Here is a 20,104-nt window from a genome sequence, read left to right as displayed (position 1 = left end):
TAGACAACAAGGAGGGTCAAGAATATACATAATAAAGAATGAAATACTACAACTAATCTAAGAAAACATCAAGTGATGTGTGGATTTTCAAGTAGGATACCCCAAGCTAACCTTATAATCACACAATCTTCAAGCTTTAAGCTTATTCATCACTTGTAAGTTAAAACCCTAACAAAACAGGATGTTTATGAGGTTTAAACCTCTGATTTTACATGTCACAACCTTGTTTTTAAGCCCAACTAACCATAGACTTGATTATGAGCATAAGGACATAGGAATGTGTATGAGAAACCTCAAGTTTAAGTGGTTTAACAAGTGTTTAAATCAAAACAGAAAGTTTACTTCACTTTGAAGCCTGTTTTGGTGATGTTCCAAGCCTTGGTTTTCTATGGAAAACCTGTGGAAACATACCTAAGGTTGTCCCAAGTGTTTAGAAAGAAGAATCAATGAAAAAGGTTGAGAAATGAAGAAGTTATGCACACTTTAGTAACTTGTAACGAATCTGTCTTAGGCTCCTGTTTTCAGCTGATTTGAGAGTGGTTTAGAGATAGTTTAGTGAGTTTGAAAAGTGGAAAAAGTGTGTAGAATGCTTTGGTTTTATAGGGGATGGATTAGGGTTGATTACGTGAGTAATAAATGTAAGAAACACAAGTTGTAATACAACAAAATACAAATATTTGGCCAATCCCGTCGCTGATCAAGAGTTTCTGCGGATCTACCCTTGTCGCGGGGCGCGACTCAGCCAGCAGATAGGGTCGCGGGCCGCGAGCCCTTGTGCTCGTTAATTTTGTTTGATTAATGACATATATGGCCCTTGTTCTTTCATAACTTGATGTTTTAAGTGTGTTATATGGTGTTTTAGGCACAAAGAGCCATGTGTTAAGGTATGATATGTAATTAAATCATAGAAACAATTATAAACAAGCATAAATGGGTATATTTGTCGAGTTGAAGTATCGAATTCGCATAAATCAAGCATATGAGTCACGTGTTTGCATGATTAACGTGTTTTGCATAATTAGTGATTAAGTATCATAAGTTTAATAAATTCGAACGTATGAACTTGTATAAAAGGTGTATAACGTGAATGTATGGAAATACAAATGACTCAAATCTCGGGTTTTACAACGATTAAAGTCTTGAATTTGCGATGATACAACGAGTTACGATTTCGAAAGAGACAAACTTCCAAAAATAGATTTACAAGACATGATTTCTATATTAGGAAAGTTACGAAAAAGCGAAGCGTTACATTGGGCTTGAGCCCCTTCACACTGCAGTGGTGCAAAAGATGATGCAAGGTCATGAAATTAATTCTAGTAGCCAATGATGAAAAAAGATGTGTCCGACTTTACCAATATATTTTTTAACTTTTTTTTTCTATTTTTTTATTTAAATGTTATTTTAATAGATAGTAGGTAGTGAAACATTGTGAAACCATTATAGCATTACACATAAATGTGAAAATAAGTGAATGATAACTCATGTCTACGAGACAGGGTGACGTAGAGTAAAAATGTGAAACAATCTTTATTTACGTTTAGTTCTGTTTGTTCATTTAGAATATTAACGTATACAAACACATTATTTTTAACAAACGAATATGAACACAAATTTCTGTCCGTTTAGTGTTCATGTTCATTTGTTTGTTGGTACAGTTAAAGTTGAACAAACGAACATGAGTAAACCACGTTCATGTTTGTTCAGTTTATTTCCGGTCGTACTTAACATCCTTGAAATACTTAGTCATAAATAAACATTAATAATTTAGAAGTGTAAAATAATGCCTAAGCAAATATACAACAATTGTTTCTTTGACCATGAGTAATAAGCATTATAGGGGCATGAAGTGGCTTGATAATGCCCGAAACACCACCCCGTGGACTTTATACAGAGTGAAGATATATGGACATTTCTAGTATAATCTACAATGAGAAAAACAAAATTGGAAAGTAATGATATAGTTAAGGTATTGAGGGGCATTAACCATAACACAACTTTTTAAGGGGCATTATGATATTGATGTGGCGACAAATGTCCATTAAATTGAACTCCTAGAACCAGAATTTACAGGTGAAGAGCGAATAGGTGTTCCTTGTGACCCAGGTTCGATTCTCACTCTCATTATTTTCTGCGGTATCCAGGTGAAGAGCAAATACAGGTGGCGCCGGTTCGACTTGGATGGGAGGCGAGGTTTTATCGATTAATACTGTCGTGCCTTCGGGCGGGTGGAGATCGGGTTTACGCGCATCTGGGGAGAGTCAAGGGGCTGACGGTGGTCGAGTAGTCGATCCTGACCACAACACCCGGTGTCACAGTGATTGACACGTCGTTCCTTACCCTTCAGGAAAAAAAATTTACATTCTTGAGTTTTATGTTGAAGATGAAGAAAATGAAGAACTTAAAAACCCCATTTCAGCTTACTCACAAGATAACGCAGCCGATCAAACAAGACAACCAGGCCGATCTTTTCTAATTATTATTCGCACAGCTTTTCTCCCCGTATCACGTTCTTCTCATCTAACCTTTCACACCCCTCTTCACGTTCTCTTAACTCTTCTTCACCCAAAACCAACACACCAAAGTTCCTATTTTCATCCCAAATTTCACATCTTTATTAGCAATTAACTCTTCAATCACACCCACAATCGAATCAACCCTTGTTCAATCTCAAAAAAGATTCCGATTTCATCATACCCACTTCGAATTTCGATTGTTAAATGCTCAATTTTGTTGATTAAGAATTAGGGTTTACAGTCATGAAGGCCATGGAGACTTTGCAGGATCTGATCGAAGAAGCAAAACTTCGAACTGTTTGGTGGGCTCTTTGTATCTTTGCTGTTTCTTACTTCTTGGCTCGTAAGTTCCCAACCTTATGATGATTTTGTTTACACATATTGCTTGATTATATAACCCTTTATTTGTAATTTTGTATAATAATAATAATAATAATATTGATAAGTTCTTTTTGCCCCCTTTTGATTTAAGATAGTTTGACTTTGTTAGACTGGTTTCGGAATTAGTGATTTAGTGGTGGGTTAGTACAAATCTTGAAAAAATCAAATGTTTTCAAGAAAAATTATAATTGTGTTAATTGTTGTGTTGTGTGGTTACAGACACCAGCAAATCAATGTGGATGAATGTCCCTATAGCGATACTTTTGGTATGCGCATCGAGAATTTTGTTAAACGAAGTTGAATTTCGAAGGAAGGTTAAGAAAACCGAGCCGCTAACGTATTTATCGCATTTAGAAAAGAAGCAGTTATCTGTGAACGATTCTCGGCTTTCCACTTTGCCGCCTCCGCCTAGATGGAAGAGGAAAATTGAATCTCCAATAGTCGAGGCTGCAATGGAGGATTTTATTAACAAGCTTTTGCAGGATTTTGTTGTTGATTTATGGTATTCGGATATTACGCCGGATAAGGAGTTTCCTGAGCTTATACGGGGGATTATTATGGATGTTCTTGCGGAAGTATCTGCAAGGGTTAAGAATATAAATCTTGTTGACTTGTTAACGAGGTCAGTATGTCTCTACAACTCATTCTTTTTAGGTATTTAGGGGTGTTTGGATGTGCATTATAACCGCGTATTAGCATTCCAAGTCATGATATCGGATGTTCGGATAAATAGATTCTACTTTTGGTTATCTGATTATATGACGTTACACATTCTCCGTTTAGAATACTTTTACTCTCATTTCATAAGACGGATCCCTTTTTGTTATCTTTCGCTAAAGTATCTTTTTTCGTTATTTTTATTTAGAAATATAATAAAATAACATGTGTATATGATTGTTGCAACGTTAAGAAAGCACATTCAAACAAACACCGTGTAGAAAACTTACAAGAATTTAGACTCGTGATTCTTTTTGTTCCAAAATAATAACTTTCCTTGTCTCAGAGACGTCGTCGATCTTGTCGGAGTCCACCTAGAGCTTTTTAGAAAAAACCAAGCAGCAATCGGTGTTGAAGTTATGGTAACATTATCTTCAGAAGAAAGAGACGAAAGATTAAAACACCATCTCATGGTTTCTAACGAGCTTCATCCCGCTCTATTATCTCCCGAGAGTGAGTACAAGGTGTGAGTGGAGCGTTTTAATCAATAAAATAACAATAACTTGTTTCACAATCTTCATCACATGAATACTATCTAACACTTGTTATTATTTTATAGTTTCTTAAACGTATTATGGGGGCGGTCGTGGCTGTAGTACTAAAACAACGAGAAGCCCAATCTGCGTTGGTTAGATGCATTTCGCGTGAGCTTTTAACATGTTTGGTTATGGAACCCGTTATGAGATTCGCAAGCCCTGCCTACATTAACGAGTTGCTCGAGGTTATTTTTCTTGCGTCTGCTAACGATGGATGCAAAGAGGCCGGTGAAGGTCAATCCGGCAGTTTTAGCGGCCAGAAACAGGATCAATCCGCTGCTACGACGAGCAAAACCGATCATTCCGTTAGTCCGAAAAGTGACGTGGGACAAGAGCTTGCGTTATATAAGCCACGTACGATCTTTCAAGACGAAACAAAGCATTTACCGGCTGCTGACTGGGCTCGGGGTCTCGAAGCAGCGACACAAAGACGGACAGAGGTTCTTCAGCCGGAAAATCTTGAAAACATGTGGACTAAAGGACGAAATTATAAAAAGAAAGCTCAGAAAAACGCTGAGAAGAACGCTGCACGAGAATCGAAAACTGGTAATAATAAAGATACCGTAAACGAAACGTTACCTAAAAAGCTCGAGACGTCAACCAGTATCGGTAGGACTTTAGGACAGATCCCACCGAAACCTCGTCTAGATGGTCAACGAAGCGACCAGTATTTTGATGGTGGTCAAAGTAGCATGTTGACTTTTGATGCAGGAGTCGAAGAGAGTTTAGTTGGTAACAGTGGAAGTAAAACTACCTTAAGAAAATCAAACAGCACTTCTGATTTGAACAACGACCCTGTGATTGAAACTGCGTATGCAGAGCAAGTTAGCGGGTCGATAATATCGGAGTTTTATAGCGCAAATGCTGGCAGACATGATACACATAATATAAATACGATTTCAGATAAAGTATTACGTATCGAAGGGTATAGTCCCAAGCTTAAGTGTCGGGTAAGCGCATTCTCTCAAACGTGTATATTTTTATCTCTTTATGCAATTGTTTATAGTGAATTAGTGATATGATATTATTAACTTTTTATACAGGTTATGGGAGCGTATTTCGAGAAACTCGGGTCAAAATCTTTTGCGGTCTATTCAATTGCGGTCACAGATGCCGAAAACAACACGTGGTTTGTGAAAAGAAGGTTTTGTTCTTTAACTCGTTCTCAAGTGACAAATGTTATTTATTTATTTATAAACATGGTTTTAAACTTTTAATTATATTTTTACTTTTTTGTAAGCAGATACCGGAACTTTGAGAGATTGCATCGTCAACTTAAGGACATTCCGAACTATACGTTACATTTGCCTCCCAAAAGGATATTTTCTTCAAATACAGAAGATGCATTTGTTCATCAACGTTGCATTCAGCTTGATAAATATTTGCAAGTACGGTCCCATCACTCTTTTTAAAGTTTTTAGAAAAATATGAGTTTTAAATATTAAATGGATTTTATTCTCTATACTCTATAGGATCTGTTGTCGATAGCCAATGTCGCAGAACAACATGAAGTTTGGGACTTTTTAAGTCTTTCTTCAAAGGTACCCTTTCTTTATATTTTGCTATCATTTAAGATATATTTTTGAGTAAAGTACACGGATGGTCCCTGTGGTTTGCACTTTGTAACGCATTTAGTCCCCAGCCAACAAATCTAAAGGTTTTAGCATGTCCAAGTTAGGGACTAAATGTGTTCCAAAGTGCAAACAACAGGGACCATCTATGTACTTTTGGAAAAAGCTGGGTACTAAATGTGTTACAAAGTGCAAACCATAGGGACCCGTCTGTGTACTTTTGAAAAGCTAGGGGCCAAATTCATTTTTTTTGTAAACAACAGGGACCATCTGTGTACTTTACTCTATATTGTTTGCCATAGTCTAATTTTTTTGTCGTTATCGTAGAATTACTCTTTTGGGAAATCCTCTTCCGTTATGAGAACATTAGCAGGTGTGTTCTCTAATCGTTTTTTAACTTTTGGATAAATTATTTTGCTTGTGGTTATCGGATTATTTAGAGGCCAAATATACTTTGATACAACAGTTAATGTGGATGATGCGGTGGATGATATCGTGCGTCAATTCAAAGGCGTTTCAGATGGTCTAATGAGGAAAGTTGTGGGCCCGACCTTCACTTCCGAATCCGTGTCTTCAGCTGCAACCCGAACTTTAACATGGAAACCTGATGAACTCAGTAACTCCTTCCCGAGGCCGACTACTTCTGAATCCGCTAACAGTCTTTCCGATAGTGAGATGGGTTCTAGTTCAAAAGCTAACGGGTGGCATTCGGATAACGAGTTAAATTCAAAAGGATTCCCACCTCGGGTTGTCAAACATGATGAACTTTTAAGAAGCTTAGATTCTGAAAAACGAGCTAGTTCGGAAGTGCGATCGGAGATACTTAATCTGGCAGCTAATTTTCCTTCTACGTCAGATCGCATGGAAGACCCGCTTGACATGCCAGCTGAGGTTATTTTTTCTTCTTTTTCCTATTTAATTGCTCTTCGTTAAGTTTATTTTCACCATGTATGATTGATTACGTGAGGTCAATTAAGTCGTTTTTTAACATGTTAGTTAATACACGACTGAATAAAATGATTCCTAAGTATTTAGCAGCTCTAGTTTGCACCCATCATTACATGCGCGCGTGTGTATACATACAACATATGCATATGTGTGTGTATATATATTACAAGGTTATGTCTGGACTTTATTATATTTAGGACTGCAAACGAACTGAACGAACACGAACAAGACCTTGTTCATGTTCATTTCTTAAGAAATATGTGTGTTCATGAACGCTTACCGAACGAGATTTTATGTTCATGTTCGTTTGTTAAGGAAATGAACGTGTCCATGTTCGTTTGTTAATTTTAGGCAACGAACGAAAACTAATGTTGATTAACACAAATGAACACAAATGGAAACAAACGAACACAAATAAGCGTTCATGAACAAAATATATAATACATCGACACTTATTGAATATTTTTTTGTTCGAATTTTGAAGTATATAAATAAAATATAAAAGCTAAAAACACTAATGAACTATCGAACATAAACAAACACGTTACCGAACCTTCACGATCATAAATGAACGAACGTGGCATCTGTTCATGTTCGTTCAATTAACTAAATGAACGAAATTTCTTGTTCGTGTTTGTTTGCTTAATAAACGAACGAACACAAACAAACTTCCCACTGAATGATTCACGAACTGTTCGCTGAGCGTTTGGTTCGTTTGCAGCCCTAATTATATTGATGCTTTGTATCTCTTGTTTTGTTTTTTTATTTAAATATGTTTGTTTTTGTGTTTCGTTGCAGTGGACGCCACCTAATGTCAGTGTTCCCTTGCTAAATTTGGTAGACAAGATATTTCAGCTCAACCGAAGAGGGTGGTTAAGGTTGGTTTTTTTGTTTCGGTCACATGTATTTCTTCCGTCATTATTCTGATTTGATGATTGATAATAACCGTTGTATATGCAGACGACAGGTGTTTTGGATATCAAAGCAAATATTGCAGTTAATGATGGAAGATGCTATTGATGACTGGCTCTTACGGCAAATACATTGGCTCAGGAGAGATGACATTGTGGCTCACGGGATACGTTGGATACAAGATGTAAGTTGCTAATAAAAGCGTTATATTTCCTAAAGTCTATATATCCAATTATACATCCAACTTTTTCTTGTGCTAGGTATTGTGGCCCGACGGCGTATTTTTTACAAGAGTGAATACTCAAAACCGAAACGGTTCGCAATCCGATCAAGATTCACCACCAGCTATGAGTCAATCGTCTGGCAGTAAGGTCAACAAACAAGGGTTGTTTGAGGAGCAGCTCGAGGCTGCTCGAAGGGCTAGTGACGTCAAAAAGATGATCTTTAGTATGCATTCACTTTTTCCCTTTTATAGTTTTTAACGTTTTAATTGTGAAATGTCTAAAATACCCCTCTTGTGTTTTTAGACGGAGCCCCCACCACATTGGTCAGTTTGATCGGTCATAACCAATACAAGCGTTGTGCAAAAGACGTATACTATTTTCTCCAGGTAACTATGCAATGCAACGTTGATCGACATATGACAAATGTCTAAAATACCCTTGCTTATAATCTTACTTTAATATATTTGTTTGCAGTCTGATGTATGTTTGAAACAACTTGCATATGGGTTACTTGAACAAGTAATCATAACAGTATTCCCTGAGCTGCATGATATCGTTACAGATGTTAACGCAAAGAAGCAAACCTCTCAAATGTAGATTCCACGATTTTGGTGTTTGTAAGTTCAGGATCTTTTGCTTAGATCCCGAAACTTTGGTGTTTACGTGGCATTGGTTTTTGTCGTGGTTTTTATACGTTCAATTGGTTTCTCGGATCTTGTTCTAAATGTACAGAAAGCGCGTAGTTAGACTGTGCATAGCTTGTAAGAGTACAAATGATACCGTTTCAACGTACCATCTTGACCATATAGTTTTGTAATTATGTTTGTTGGTTGACTAGCTTTCTGACTATTATCTTTCTAAATTTAGAATTGAGTTAACTGCCATTTTGGTCCCTGAGGTTTGGTCACTTTTGCCATTTTAGTTCAAAACTCAAACCTTTTAAATCTGGGTCCCTGTGGTTTCACTTTTATTGCCATTTTGGTTCAAAAATGAAATCAGCTGATATTTGGCTAATAAAATTTTGTTATTTTGTCCTTTTTCTCAAGGGCAAAACGGTCAATATAACTTTATTATAACACATTATTAATTAAATTAATGAAATCAATTGATAATTGGCCATTTTGCCCCTGAGAAAAAGGACAAAATAACAGGATTTTATTAGCCAAATATTAGTTGATTTCATTTTTGGACCAAAATGGCAATAAAAGTGAAACCACAGGGACCCAGATTTAAAAGGTTTGAGTTTTGGACTAAAGTGGCAAAAGTGACCAAACCTCAGGGACCAAAATGGCAGTTTACTCTTTAGAATTATATATCTTGTAAAAAAATACATTAGGAGAGATTATTTGGATAAATTAACTAACTAGATTATAGGTAAAATGGGCATAACAATATGTGAGGTGAAGAGACATTTTTGGATGAAGATTACAACCACCATCCAACAACATCTAACACCATCCTCCCAATTATAACATCCTTCTTATGCAATTCCTATAGCAAACCTTTGGTCCAGCCAAAGGTGGTTTTTTTCTAAACCCTCTCAAGATGCAAACCTTAGCTTTCTTTCTTTACATTGGCTTGCTTTTCATATTTTCTGTTTCCTCATTTTCCATTGCCGTAACGAAGATCCAGTATCCCGTTAGCCGTCGTGGGCTAATCGCGTTGAGACAATCAGACACGGACCAAGACCAGGACTTGGACCCGGATAAGTTAGTTGATCCAAGTTTGAAGTTTGAGAATCCAAGGATCAAGAAGGCTTATTGTGCTTTACAAGAATGGAAAAAGGCTATGATTTCGGACCCGTTAAACATGACTGGAAATTGGGTTGGACCGAACGTTTGTTCTTATTATGGGGTGGGTTGTGTCCCAGCTCTCGATGATGAACAAATAAGAACCGTTGCGGCTGTTGATCTTAACTTCGGAGACATTTCTGGACAACTTGTTCCTCATCTTGGCTTGCTAGCCGATCTCGGCATTTTACATCTTCATTCCAATAGATTTTGTGGAATCGTCCCGAAAACGTTTTCCAACCTTGAACTCTTGTTTGAACTTGATCTTAGTAATAACCGCTTTTCGGGCCTGTTTCCGACCCCTGTGTTGACATTGCCATCTTTGAGGTTTCTTGATATCAGATTTAATGAATTCGAAGGCCCATTGCCACCCGCACTCTTCGATAAGGATGTTGACGCCATTGTAGTCAACAATAACCGATTCTCTTCGCACATTCCAAAAAACATGGGGAATTCACCAGCTTCGACAATAGTTTTATCTAATAACAAGTTTAGCGGGTGCATACCGCGAAGTATTGGACGGATGCCAAATATAGAACAAGTTTCTTTTTCGAATAACCGTCTCACTGGTTGCCTTCCGGAGGAACTAGGCATGCCAAAGTTCTTGAATGTTTTAGATGTGAGTAAGAACTACTTTTTGGGTCCGCTTCCGAAAAGTTTGGAGAGAATGGAGATGATCGAGAGGCTAGACGTTTCGAGCAACCATTTAACTGGGAAGGTGCATGATAGCGTTTGCGGTTTATCTGCACTGTGGAATTTTACCATCTTCGACAATTATTTCAATGAGATTGGCGGCGAATGTGAAAAGCGTAGTAGGGATAATCTTATTATGCAGGATAGAGAGAACTGCTTCTCTGGGAAACCAAACCAAAGATCCCAACAAGATTGTTCATCGGTGTTGACCCGACCAGTTGATTGCAAAACCATAGGTTGTCAACCGCGAGATCCTCTTATCCTCGAACTTAACAAAAGGAAACCACCACTGGTTCATTCACCCTCACCACCTGATCCACAAACACCAAAGGTTACTCCTACACACAAAACAACGCAACTCGCATCTCCAACACCACCCGTTGTATCTCCACTACCCGCACGAGCCGTCAAAAATTTTCCACCCAAGATTGGTTCACAACATTCGTCACCACCGCGAGGACATTAGATGTTAAACCATTTAGAACACTTTTCTTATGTTAGTAAAGATTTTTTGGTAGAAAACAACCCTCTTGTAGACTAGATTGTATTGAAATGTTAATTAAAAAAATATTCACAATTAGTTCATCTCTTGTTATTGTGGATTATTGCCTGCCTAAATGAACTTGTGAGATAAGAATGTATTTATTTCAAATGATTAATTTCGATATAAGATGAAAATAACACTAAACTGTAATTTATAAAAAAAAAACAGAAAATGTTGAATTCAGAGCCTACAATGAAGGATCTTGGGCCGACAGTCGGGCCAAACCGCCATGGAGAGTTTACCCGAACGTCCAGCCTAACACGAGCATTTCGTGGATAACTCATGATGGTTATGGGCTTAAACACAAATAATCTTGATAACTTTACTAGATTTATGCATATTTGCTAGAATAACAATCAATCAAGAGCTGATTGAATCATGAATCGTCTCAACCACAGCTGCCATCGAAGGGCGTTGTTTAGGATCAGATGAAAGGCACATTCGCGCAAGCATTATTATATCTGAAATGTTATCGGTGACACCAGCCATTCGTTTGTCAGGAACCCCCTTCGGCCCTTCTCTCTTTCGTTTCTCGGCTTCATATTGACCCAAATTAGTGACTGAAGGTTTCTTCCCGGTAATAAGTTCCAACATCAAGATCCCGAAACTGTATACGTCTGATGACTGTGTGAAAGTTTTGTAGACACTTCTTGTTTGTGTTAGTTCTGGGGCCATTCGGCCACAGTTTCTTTTGATGATGTTGGAAGGGGAGATGAGGTATGGTGTTTCATAGCCAGAAAGACGAGGGGTGAAGTCGGTTTGTATAAGGAAGTTTGAAGACTTGATCACACCGCAAACTAGAGGCTTGCCTGCTTTAGTTACTCGACTGTGAATCCATGCTACTGCTTTTGCTGCTCCTAGTGCTATTTGTTGTCTGATTTTCCAGTTTAATGGTGCAAATTGCACACCTTCGCTACCTGCATTCTTGACATCATCAATCAATAGTTATGGAACCCGCATGGTACTGGCGGGCCCCATGAGTTTTCCAGTAACGAGTTCTCACAGTTAAAAAAAAAAAAAAAACTTAAAAAATGACTTACCATGTAAGAGCTCCTCTAAACTACCTAAACACATGTACTCATGAATAACAAAAGCCTCTCCGCCATACCAAAACGCAAACAACATGGGCAACAGCCAACGATCATCACGAATGCCACCAAAAAACCTGACCCAATACTCAAAATCACTCACACAACCAACCCTCTTATATATCTTTCTTATAGTGATCATGGAGCCACAGTCAAGAACCACCTTATAAAGCGTCCCTAACGAGCCTTCCCCGAGCCTGTTCTTGGGCAGCTGAACGAGTTCAGACGAATCAAACCTTGCAACGGTTTCAGGATCACCGAAGATGATTCGTGTGGGTAGTGTGATCTTGACCTCTAACGATAGCGGGGTTTGGTTGGTGATTCGGGTGGTGTTGGATTGAGCAACTTTGGTTGAAATGTATGTTATGGCTTTGTATAAAGCAAATAGGATGAGCATTATGAGGAGTGAGAAGTATGGCCAAAACTGACCAAGGGCGTTCATTGTTTGTGACTGAAATCTTGATGGATGGAAATTTATTGGTTGGAGTCATAGGTGTTTCCAATTGAATCTTTGGAATCATCTTAGTCCTCTACTATGCCTGCTAATTGAATCTATACGAAAATTTTAATGTCTTCAAATATTAATATATATATTCATTGTTTATATAAACAGGAATATAAATAGGTTGGCCATCGATTATATAAGAGAGGGGGGGGGGGGTGGATTAAGGTTTTTTTTTCATTTTTTTAAACGAGACACACGTTGATAGTTAGGGTTGTAAACGAACTGAACGTTCAATGAACCGTTCGATGGGAAGTTCGTTTAATAAATGAACGAACATGAACAGGAAATTTCATTCATTAAGTTAAACGAACGTACGTGAACAAAGGTTGCGTTCGTTCGTTTACGTTCGGTAATGTCTTTATTTATGCTCGTTCAATTAAAGGTTTTATATGTTGTATTTTCGTTTTATTGTTTTTAGTTTTAAAAAATTTGAAACCTCACCATTTCAATTTTAGTTTATGTTACAAGTTGACAAACTTCTTAATTTTGTGTTAATCATGTTTTTAAAATTAACTTATTATGTTCGGATAATTATGTTAAATGCTTATTTTCGTAATCTTTGTGGGTATTTATTTGTGTTCGTAAACGATGTTTGTGTTCATTGATGTTCAAGAACATTTGTTTGAGTTCATTTGCGTTTGGTAAGTGTTCGTAAACAGTTCATGAACACGTTCATTTCCTTAATGAACGAACACGAATAAGAAATCTCGTTCGGTAAACGTTCATGAACAAACTTATTTTGATTGTTTAGATTGGTTTGCTTGGTTACGTATAATGTAAATATCACACGTCGTGAATACGTCAACATAAAAAAATACGATACGACACGATACGGTACAAGGATGATATGATATCATACGACACGTCACGATGAAATATTAAAAAGTTAAAAATGTGATACGATACGCCACGATACGTAACGATAAAAAAATAAATATTTTAAATTCAATAAAACAAAAATAACCAAACCCAAAACACCAAAAACCAAACACAAAACACCAAAAAATCAAACCTAAAAAAATTAGGGCCTTAATACGCATCGTATAGGCCTATACGATACTTATAGGCCAGCCGCCAGACAACCACTGCACCTGCCAGTCTACCATGTCTTAACTTTATCGAATACGGACCGTATAGTCCTATACGATCCGTATTAGACTTTCAAAGTGTGTGGATAGGCCAGCCGGTGTGCCAATAGAATCTCCCTATTTTTATCTAAGTTTCGATAAAAGATTTATTAAGGCGAGTCATAAGCTATAGTTTATGTCAGTATAGTAACGGTATCGTAACAAATCAAACCGATACCGGTCAAACAACATTGGTACCGACACCGACATTCGTTATTATGATTTTCAGTTGAAGTAAAACATGTGTCGAATCCTTTTGAGTATACTTTTCCGGTTGATGAGTGCCAGTATCATACCAGTACGGTAAAAAAACCAAAGCGATAACAACCAAACACCCATCGCGAATCACGGAAAAATAACAAAACCATAAAAATCATAGACGCGTGGTTATGAAGTGGACCGAAACGACGGCGTAAAGTTGAAGTCATGCTTAAGATCCGAAGTGGCTTTCGTTTAAGTTGAGTGAGAGAGACCCAACCCAACAAACACGCGATTGAAAACCATCACTTTTGCAGATCCCCAAATCACCTTCTAAAAATGGAACCAAACTCCACCGTAAACAACGACGAGATACAGCCACTCAAAGATAAACCTTCGGCAGAGCAGCCAAAACAAGACACCAACGCCACCGCGGCCGCTGCCGGTGGCGGTGGAGGATGGGGCTGGGGTTTCTCTCCGTTATCTGTTCTTTCAGATCTTCAGAAAGCTGCTGAAGAGATCTCTCGCAATGTAATGATTTGTTTATGTTAAAACTGTATTAGGTTAACTTCCTGTTGAATTGCATTTTCATATTATTATTTGATGCAAATCGTGTTGATGACATGAGAGTGAAATTAGGGCTTTAGTTTCACTCACTCACGATCTAGGGTTTCGTATTGGTCAATTAGCGTAAATTGATGAACTATAAGCTGAAGCATAGTAGTTAATATTAATAAATAACGATCAAGTTTGAACATGAATTTTGCTGCATATTTACTCATAGTTCATCTTGTAATATCTAATGTAAGTGAAGATATTGAATAGTTCCATAGTTGTCAATAGCAAATAGCGGTCAATAGCGACGAACGGCCTATATTCTACGCAGCATTAGCGACGAAACAGCGCCCACTATTTTATGTTTAGCGATTAAGTAGAGAAACAGAAAAATACATGTTATCGAGCAGTGGAGATGAGGAAAATACAGAAAGATACATGTTATAAGACCAAACCTGAGGTATCGAGCAGTGGAGATGAGAAAAAAATGAAAAAAATAATGAAAGGAATATCACTATTTATCGCTATATACTGTATAGCGATATATGACCTATACGCTACGTTGCACCGCTATGGCCGCTATTGACAACTATGCTGAATATCGTAACAAAATTTTTATATAAGATAGCATCCTATTTGACATCCAAATTAATGTTGAAGCTGAACGATAAACATGTTGCCATACAATCTGAAAGTAGGATTCCTTTTGGTAGAAGGGGAGTGATGTAGTTTAGGAAGCAATCAAATGGCTCAAGAACGATTAGCTAATCAAACACTCAAATATGAACCAAAGGTTCCAAGAACAATGTTCTTTTTAATACAATTCAATCAAAAACTAAACAACAATGAAAACCTAGAGATCCTATTTATATGATAGGAATCATTATTCAAAAGGAAAGTAAATAACAAAATATTAGGAAATTCAAATTCAAATAAGTGATGAAATAATATTCATAGATATCCCTGCATCAGGGTGTTAATGATTCATGAGACCGTCATTGATGGAATTGTGCATTGGATGTGAACTGAATAAAAGTTATTTGTGTTTACAGGCCGCTGAGGTTGCTAAGACGGCTGCAAATAGCATCTCTGACTTGCAAAAGGATTTTGAAGATTCTGAATCTTCTAAGGAGAGTCATCCAGAAGCTTCTGATAAAGATCAAGAAAGTGAAGATGAAGATGATAAGAAGCGGAAGGCTGCTCTCGAAAGACTCGAGAAAGCTAGCGAGGACACATTTCTTGGCCAGGCAAGTTTTAAATAGTGGTTTGTTATATCAATCTCTTAGGGGGTGGGGGTGATCACTAGTGATAGAATTCTATCACTCACAAGCATCCAATCAACTCCTGCCATGTCATCAGCCACTATTCTATCACTCACATCCTTTTTTAGTGGCAATGGTCTTCACTCACAACACCTAACAATAAACCCCCACACCCCCTCACATCCATTAATTTTCACGTGTTATAAAAATAACGGTTAGAGTCAGAAACGGAAGTTTAACGCGTTGTTTGTATGACTGGCGGTGGGAATCATAATTTTTCCACGCGTGATAGCCTCTATCACGGAAGTTTAACGCTTCCACCCTGCCTGGCCTTATGTAATATAATTTATAAAAATAATAATGTTTTTGGTACAGGGTATAAAGGCTATTGACACTTCTGTGGAGAGTTTTGCTACTGGAGCTTGGCAAGCATTGGGTAATGCATGGAAAGGGGGTTCCAGTTTTGTTCAGAAGTAAGTCAATAATATATTCGCATCGTTTTATAAACTATTTTACATTGTGGTGATTTCAATCTACATACTTATATTCGTTTCCAGGCTAGAAGATTCTATACAGCAAGGTGGTTTACCTGCAGCGGGTTCTGTTCTAGAGGTTAGCACAGACCCTTTCTTGTTTGTATCTCTTTAAAAAATTATATATTTTTATCTATTTATTTATTTTATGGATTGATTCAATAGACCGGAAGAGCTATTACTGCTAAGGGCATCGAAGTGCTTGAGTATGTTGGAAAAGAAACTGTGGATCTATTAATCACAGAATCAGGCATGGAAGTTGACAAAAATGCTGGAGAAGGTGGAAACGGAACTGAAGTGGATCAGTTGATGGAGGAGGTCACTTTTGACAGATGCTTTTATATCTATGGAGGTCCAGAGCAGCTGGAGGTGTGTATATATATATATTTTATAAATTTGATTACTTTTTCATATTTTGTATTATTATTATTATTATTATCAGGAGTAAAATGGCATTTTCGTCCCTGAGGTTTGGCTAGTTTTCCGACTTTCGTCCAAAGGTTTGTTTTTCCGCATATGGATCCAAAAGGTTTTCTTGCTATTTTCATCCGGATCATTAACTCCATCCATTTTTCTCCGTTAAGTCAGGGGTATTTCTGTCTTTTTGTTAACTTAAGGAGTTAAAGGCTAATTCGGTCTTTTTTTACTTTGTACAAGCATTTAGCATAATGTACAAGTTTTCAAAAGACCAAATTGCTTTTTAAGTTGACAAAAAAAGCCGAAAATACCCCTGACTTAACGGAGAAAAGTGGATGGAGTTAACGGGCCGGATGAAATGGCAAGATTTCAAACCTTTTGGAACCAAATGCGAAAACACAAACCTTTGGACGAAAGTCGCAAAACTGGCCAAACCTCAGGGACGAAAATGACATTTTACTCAATTATTATTATTCCAAAATGAATTGTATGTCATTATATTGACTTCTAGGAACTTGAAGCATTATCAAACCATTATGCACTGCTATTTAATCGAAGAAAAGCCAAACTGTCAACGGAAGATAAAGCTGCATACGATGTAAAACTTAAAGAGGTTCAGCAAATGCTGATTTTAGACAACAAAGTAGAAGCAGAAAAGGGAAAGAATGTACCTGATAGCACTCATGATGAGATCAAGAGTTTTCACAGTTCAAGCGTGAGCAAGGCTGCAGAAATGGCTGCAGGGTAATATCTTTTTTTAATCTGGCTGAAATCCATCTTTTATCATGCTAAAGATACATCAAGGGTTTAAAACTTTCAATGATATTTTGCAGCTTTGCAAATGCCTTAGCAGGACTGTCCCCAAGTGACATTGTTCAAAGAACTGGAGGCAGACTAGATTCTCTTCACTCCGAGGGCATTCATGTATGAATCTACTTTAAAAAAAATATTTCGCATTGCAAAATCACGAAAAGTGAATAGTATCGTATTATCTGTATGCAGAGACTTTCGGAAATGTGCTGCATCGCAGTCTCCCAACTTCTGAATCTTGGGAAATCAGTTATACACAATGCAAACAAAGCCCAAGATGCTGCTGCTGCTGCTGCTGATGATGAGGATATTTTAAATATCGATTGGCCCGAGGATTCTATTGAAAAAGCTAAAACAATGAGAATGAAAACACAATCAATGACTGGATATCTCGAGGCAGTTGCCATCAGTTTTGTGACTGGTATGTGTAGTTAGCATTTCAAGATTTGCCAATATGACTCTTTGGTTATTAGTAGGGGCTGTAAACGAACCGAACGTTCAGGGAACAGTTTGTGAACCGTTCGACGGGATGTTCGTTAGTTTAATACATGAACAAACACAAACAAAAAATTTTGTTGGATGAGTTAAACAAACGAACATGAATAGAGGCTGCATTCATTCGTTTATGTTCGTGAACGTTCGGTAATGTATTCCTTTATGTTTGCTCGTTAATGTTAATTTGTGTTCGCTCATTGAAAGGATTTTTATGTTATATTTTTATTTTATTGTTTTTAGTTTTTTAAAAATTTGAAACCATAGTTGCACTATATGCCTTTGCCAACATCTCTTATTTAACCATTTCAATTTCAGCTTGTGCTAAAGCTTGACAAACTTCTTAATTTTTGTGTTAATTATGTTTATAATAATTGAGTTAATTATGTTTTTTTTTTTATTTTTGGTGGATTCTTCGTAATCTTTCGATGAAAAATGTTGATATTATTTTAAAATGAATATATAATGTTTGTTTGTGTTGATTTATGTTCATGAAGATTTGTTTGTGTTAGTCATTCAGTAAGTGTTCATGAACATGTTCATTTCCTTTACGAACGAACATGAGGAAGAAATCCCGTTCGATAAGCGTTTGTGAATGTTCATGAACATGTCCATTCTTTAATGAACGAACACAAACAAGGCCTTGTCCGTGACTCCGTGTTTGTTTGGTTCGTTTACAGCCCTAGTTATTAGACAATATCACAATTTGAAACGTGACTTTTTTTTTTTTTTTGTTTTTTTTATCATTATTGCATAATATCGATTATCCTAATCTTAATCGACTAAACAGGCATATCAGATGTAGCAGAAGCTTATGCAGCAGCAATCAAATCTGCTACTGCCGATTCTCCTGAAGTTGTACCTGAGAAGTCAATTCAAGATAAAGTCAACTCATTTTCGGAGGATCTACATGTTAATCGGACGACTGCTGTGGGTAAAATTCAGGATGGCTTACATTTCTTGGCGTATGTCATTCTAACTACTTCAATGCCAGCTGTTTAGGTAATAAAAAATTCTTGTGCTGTATATAGTTGTTGCTTTTAGCGTGGGATTGCAAGTCTGATTTTATGATCTACACATGCCAGTTGTCCTTTAAAAGACGATACCTTTTTAAATCGTACTTCTCATTTGATTTGTAAGTTGTATACAATTTCAAATCGTTGAACCAATAGTTGCTAGTTGCTCGCAGTTTTTTGTTTATGTTACTTTACTTTGTTGTTTATGTGGTCAGTGGAAAATAAGCATCCTTTTGCAGTTTTTTTGCCTTTTCCATAGTAAAGTTAGGCGGAGGTGGGTGGTAAAATGGGGAGTTAAGATTTGTAATGAGTTGGGTTACAGTTTTGGTCTAGCTTTTTGAAAATTACACTTAGCTTAAAGTTAAGCTGTCTATTTTACTTACTCTTGATATTTATTAATAAAAATCCCAAAACTTTCATCTCTCTTCTTCATCACAACGCGGTATCCCATCCGCTTTACATCGAATTCTGCTGCCCCTTCCCCCTTGACATGAAACAGCCCGCCTGAAATCCACCTTAAACCAGTTCTTCATTTATTTAGTGTCGACTGGACCCATTTTTCTTCAGTATTTGTTGTCAAGGGAATGGTCAAGGACATCCATGGCTCCTCTTTCGACTTGTTCAATCGGTGACAATTTAGGGCTTCAAGAAGTTGCCATGTCGACGAACTGTCTGGTCTTGGCTCTTGATCCAAAAGGAAGCTTGATATGCCCTCAAATGATCAGCCAGTTGAGCTAATGAACCCGCCAACCCGGTTTTCAATACCTTTCATAAGATCATTATATGTTATAAATTATTAGTATTCATTTAATTTAATTATATCTTAATGCCTTTAATTTTATCCTTCACTTTAAATTCATCCCGATCTCAATTCATCAAACTCAGCCATGAAAGAAGTTGATCCAACCTTCATCCGAGAGCTACACCATAATATATTAATATATACCTTAACTAACTTGTGAATGTTATTTAAAAGATGTGCAACAACTATCATTAACAATTGCGGATCTAGAAGAAAAAAGTGAGGGTAGCGCAGGCAAAAAAATCTTGTTTAGTAGCAGTCGATACATAAAAACGAAGAAGAAATAACAATTTGCACTAACAATGTATTTCGCCAAGAAAGTTGAGGGGTAGCGGGGGCTACCCCTCTTACTATGCTAGCTATCAGCACTTATCTCACTGAGCTTGCACCTTCCTTGCTAACCAGCTTGAGCCCTTTTCGTCCAAGGACCAGACCAGTTTCACTCGGTTCTCAACTATTACCCACAC

At 37.2% G+C, this 20,104-nt stretch overlaps 4 protein-coding genes across 4 annotated transcripts; 3 read left to right on the top strand and 1 right to left on the bottom strand.

Annotated features, from left to right (window-relative positions):
- Positions 1 to 2,433: 2,433 nt before the first annotated feature.
- LOC110885769 lies at positions 2,434 to 8,680 on the top strand. Its single transcript, XM_022133477.2, has 14 exons — positions 2,434 to 2,859; positions 3,117 to 3,519; positions 3,901 to 4,078; positions 4,174 to 5,100; positions 5,194 to 5,294; positions 5,394 to 5,538; positions 5,623 to 5,691; positions 6,049 to 6,094; positions 6,188 to 6,612; positions 7,468 to 7,547; positions 7,630 to 7,765; positions 7,842 to 8,028; positions 8,109 to 8,191; positions 8,280 to 8,680. The coding sequence occupies exons 1-14, from the start codon at positions 2,760 to 2,762 to the stop codon at positions 8,400 to 8,402; spliced, it is 3,003 nt and encodes a 1,000-aa protein (XP_021989169.1). The 5' UTR covers positions 2,434 to 2,759; the 3' UTR covers positions 8,403 to 8,680.
- A 670-nt stretch (positions 8,681 to 9,350) lies between these two features.
- On the top strand, positions 9,351 to 10,754 carry LOC110882640 (leucine-rich repeat extensin-like protein 4). The gene has a single exon (XM_022130614.1). It carries the CDS (start codon positions 9,351 to 9,353, stop codon positions 10,752 to 10,754), a length of 1,404 nt encoding a protein of 467 aa, XP_021986306.1.
- Positions 10,755 to 11,145: 391 nt separating this feature from the next.
- On the bottom strand, positions 11,146 to 12,362 carry LOC110882641 (probable inactive receptor kinase RLK902). Its single transcript, XM_022130615.2, has 2 exons — positions 11,873 to 12,362; positions 11,146 to 11,749 (listed from the first exon to the last, which is right to left on the bottom strand). Exons 1-2 carry the CDS (start codon positions 12,360 to 12,362, stop codon positions 11,193 to 11,195), a joined length of 1,047 nt encoding a protein of 348 aa, XP_021986307.1. The 3' UTR covers positions 11,146 to 11,192.
- A 1,591-nt stretch (positions 12,363 to 13,953) lies between these two features.
- On the top strand, positions 13,954 to 19,019 carry LOC110885770. The gene is made up of 9 exons (XM_022133478.2): positions 13,954 to 14,281; positions 15,358 to 15,552; positions 15,943 to 16,040; positions 16,125 to 16,179; positions 16,266 to 16,469; positions 17,029 to 17,261; positions 17,351 to 17,441; positions 17,520 to 17,748; positions 18,610 to 19,019. Exons 1-9 carry the CDS (start codon positions 14,090 to 14,092, stop codon positions 18,819 to 18,821), a joined length of 1,509 nt encoding a protein of 502 aa, XP_021989170.1. The 5' UTR covers positions 13,954 to 14,089; the 3' UTR covers positions 18,822 to 19,019.
- The last annotated feature ends 1,085 nt before the right edge of the window (positions 19,020 to 20,104 follow it).

This window comes from Helianthus annuus, chromosome 10 (genome assembly GCF_002127325.2).
Source record: "Helianthus annuus cultivar XRQ/B chromosome 10, HanXRQr2.0-SUNRISE, whole genome shotgun sequence".
NCBI lineage: Eukaryota > Viridiplantae > Streptophyta > Magnoliopsida > Asterales > Asteraceae > Helianthus > Helianthus annuus.
This window is presented reverse-complemented; position numbering and strand designations above follow the sequence as displayed.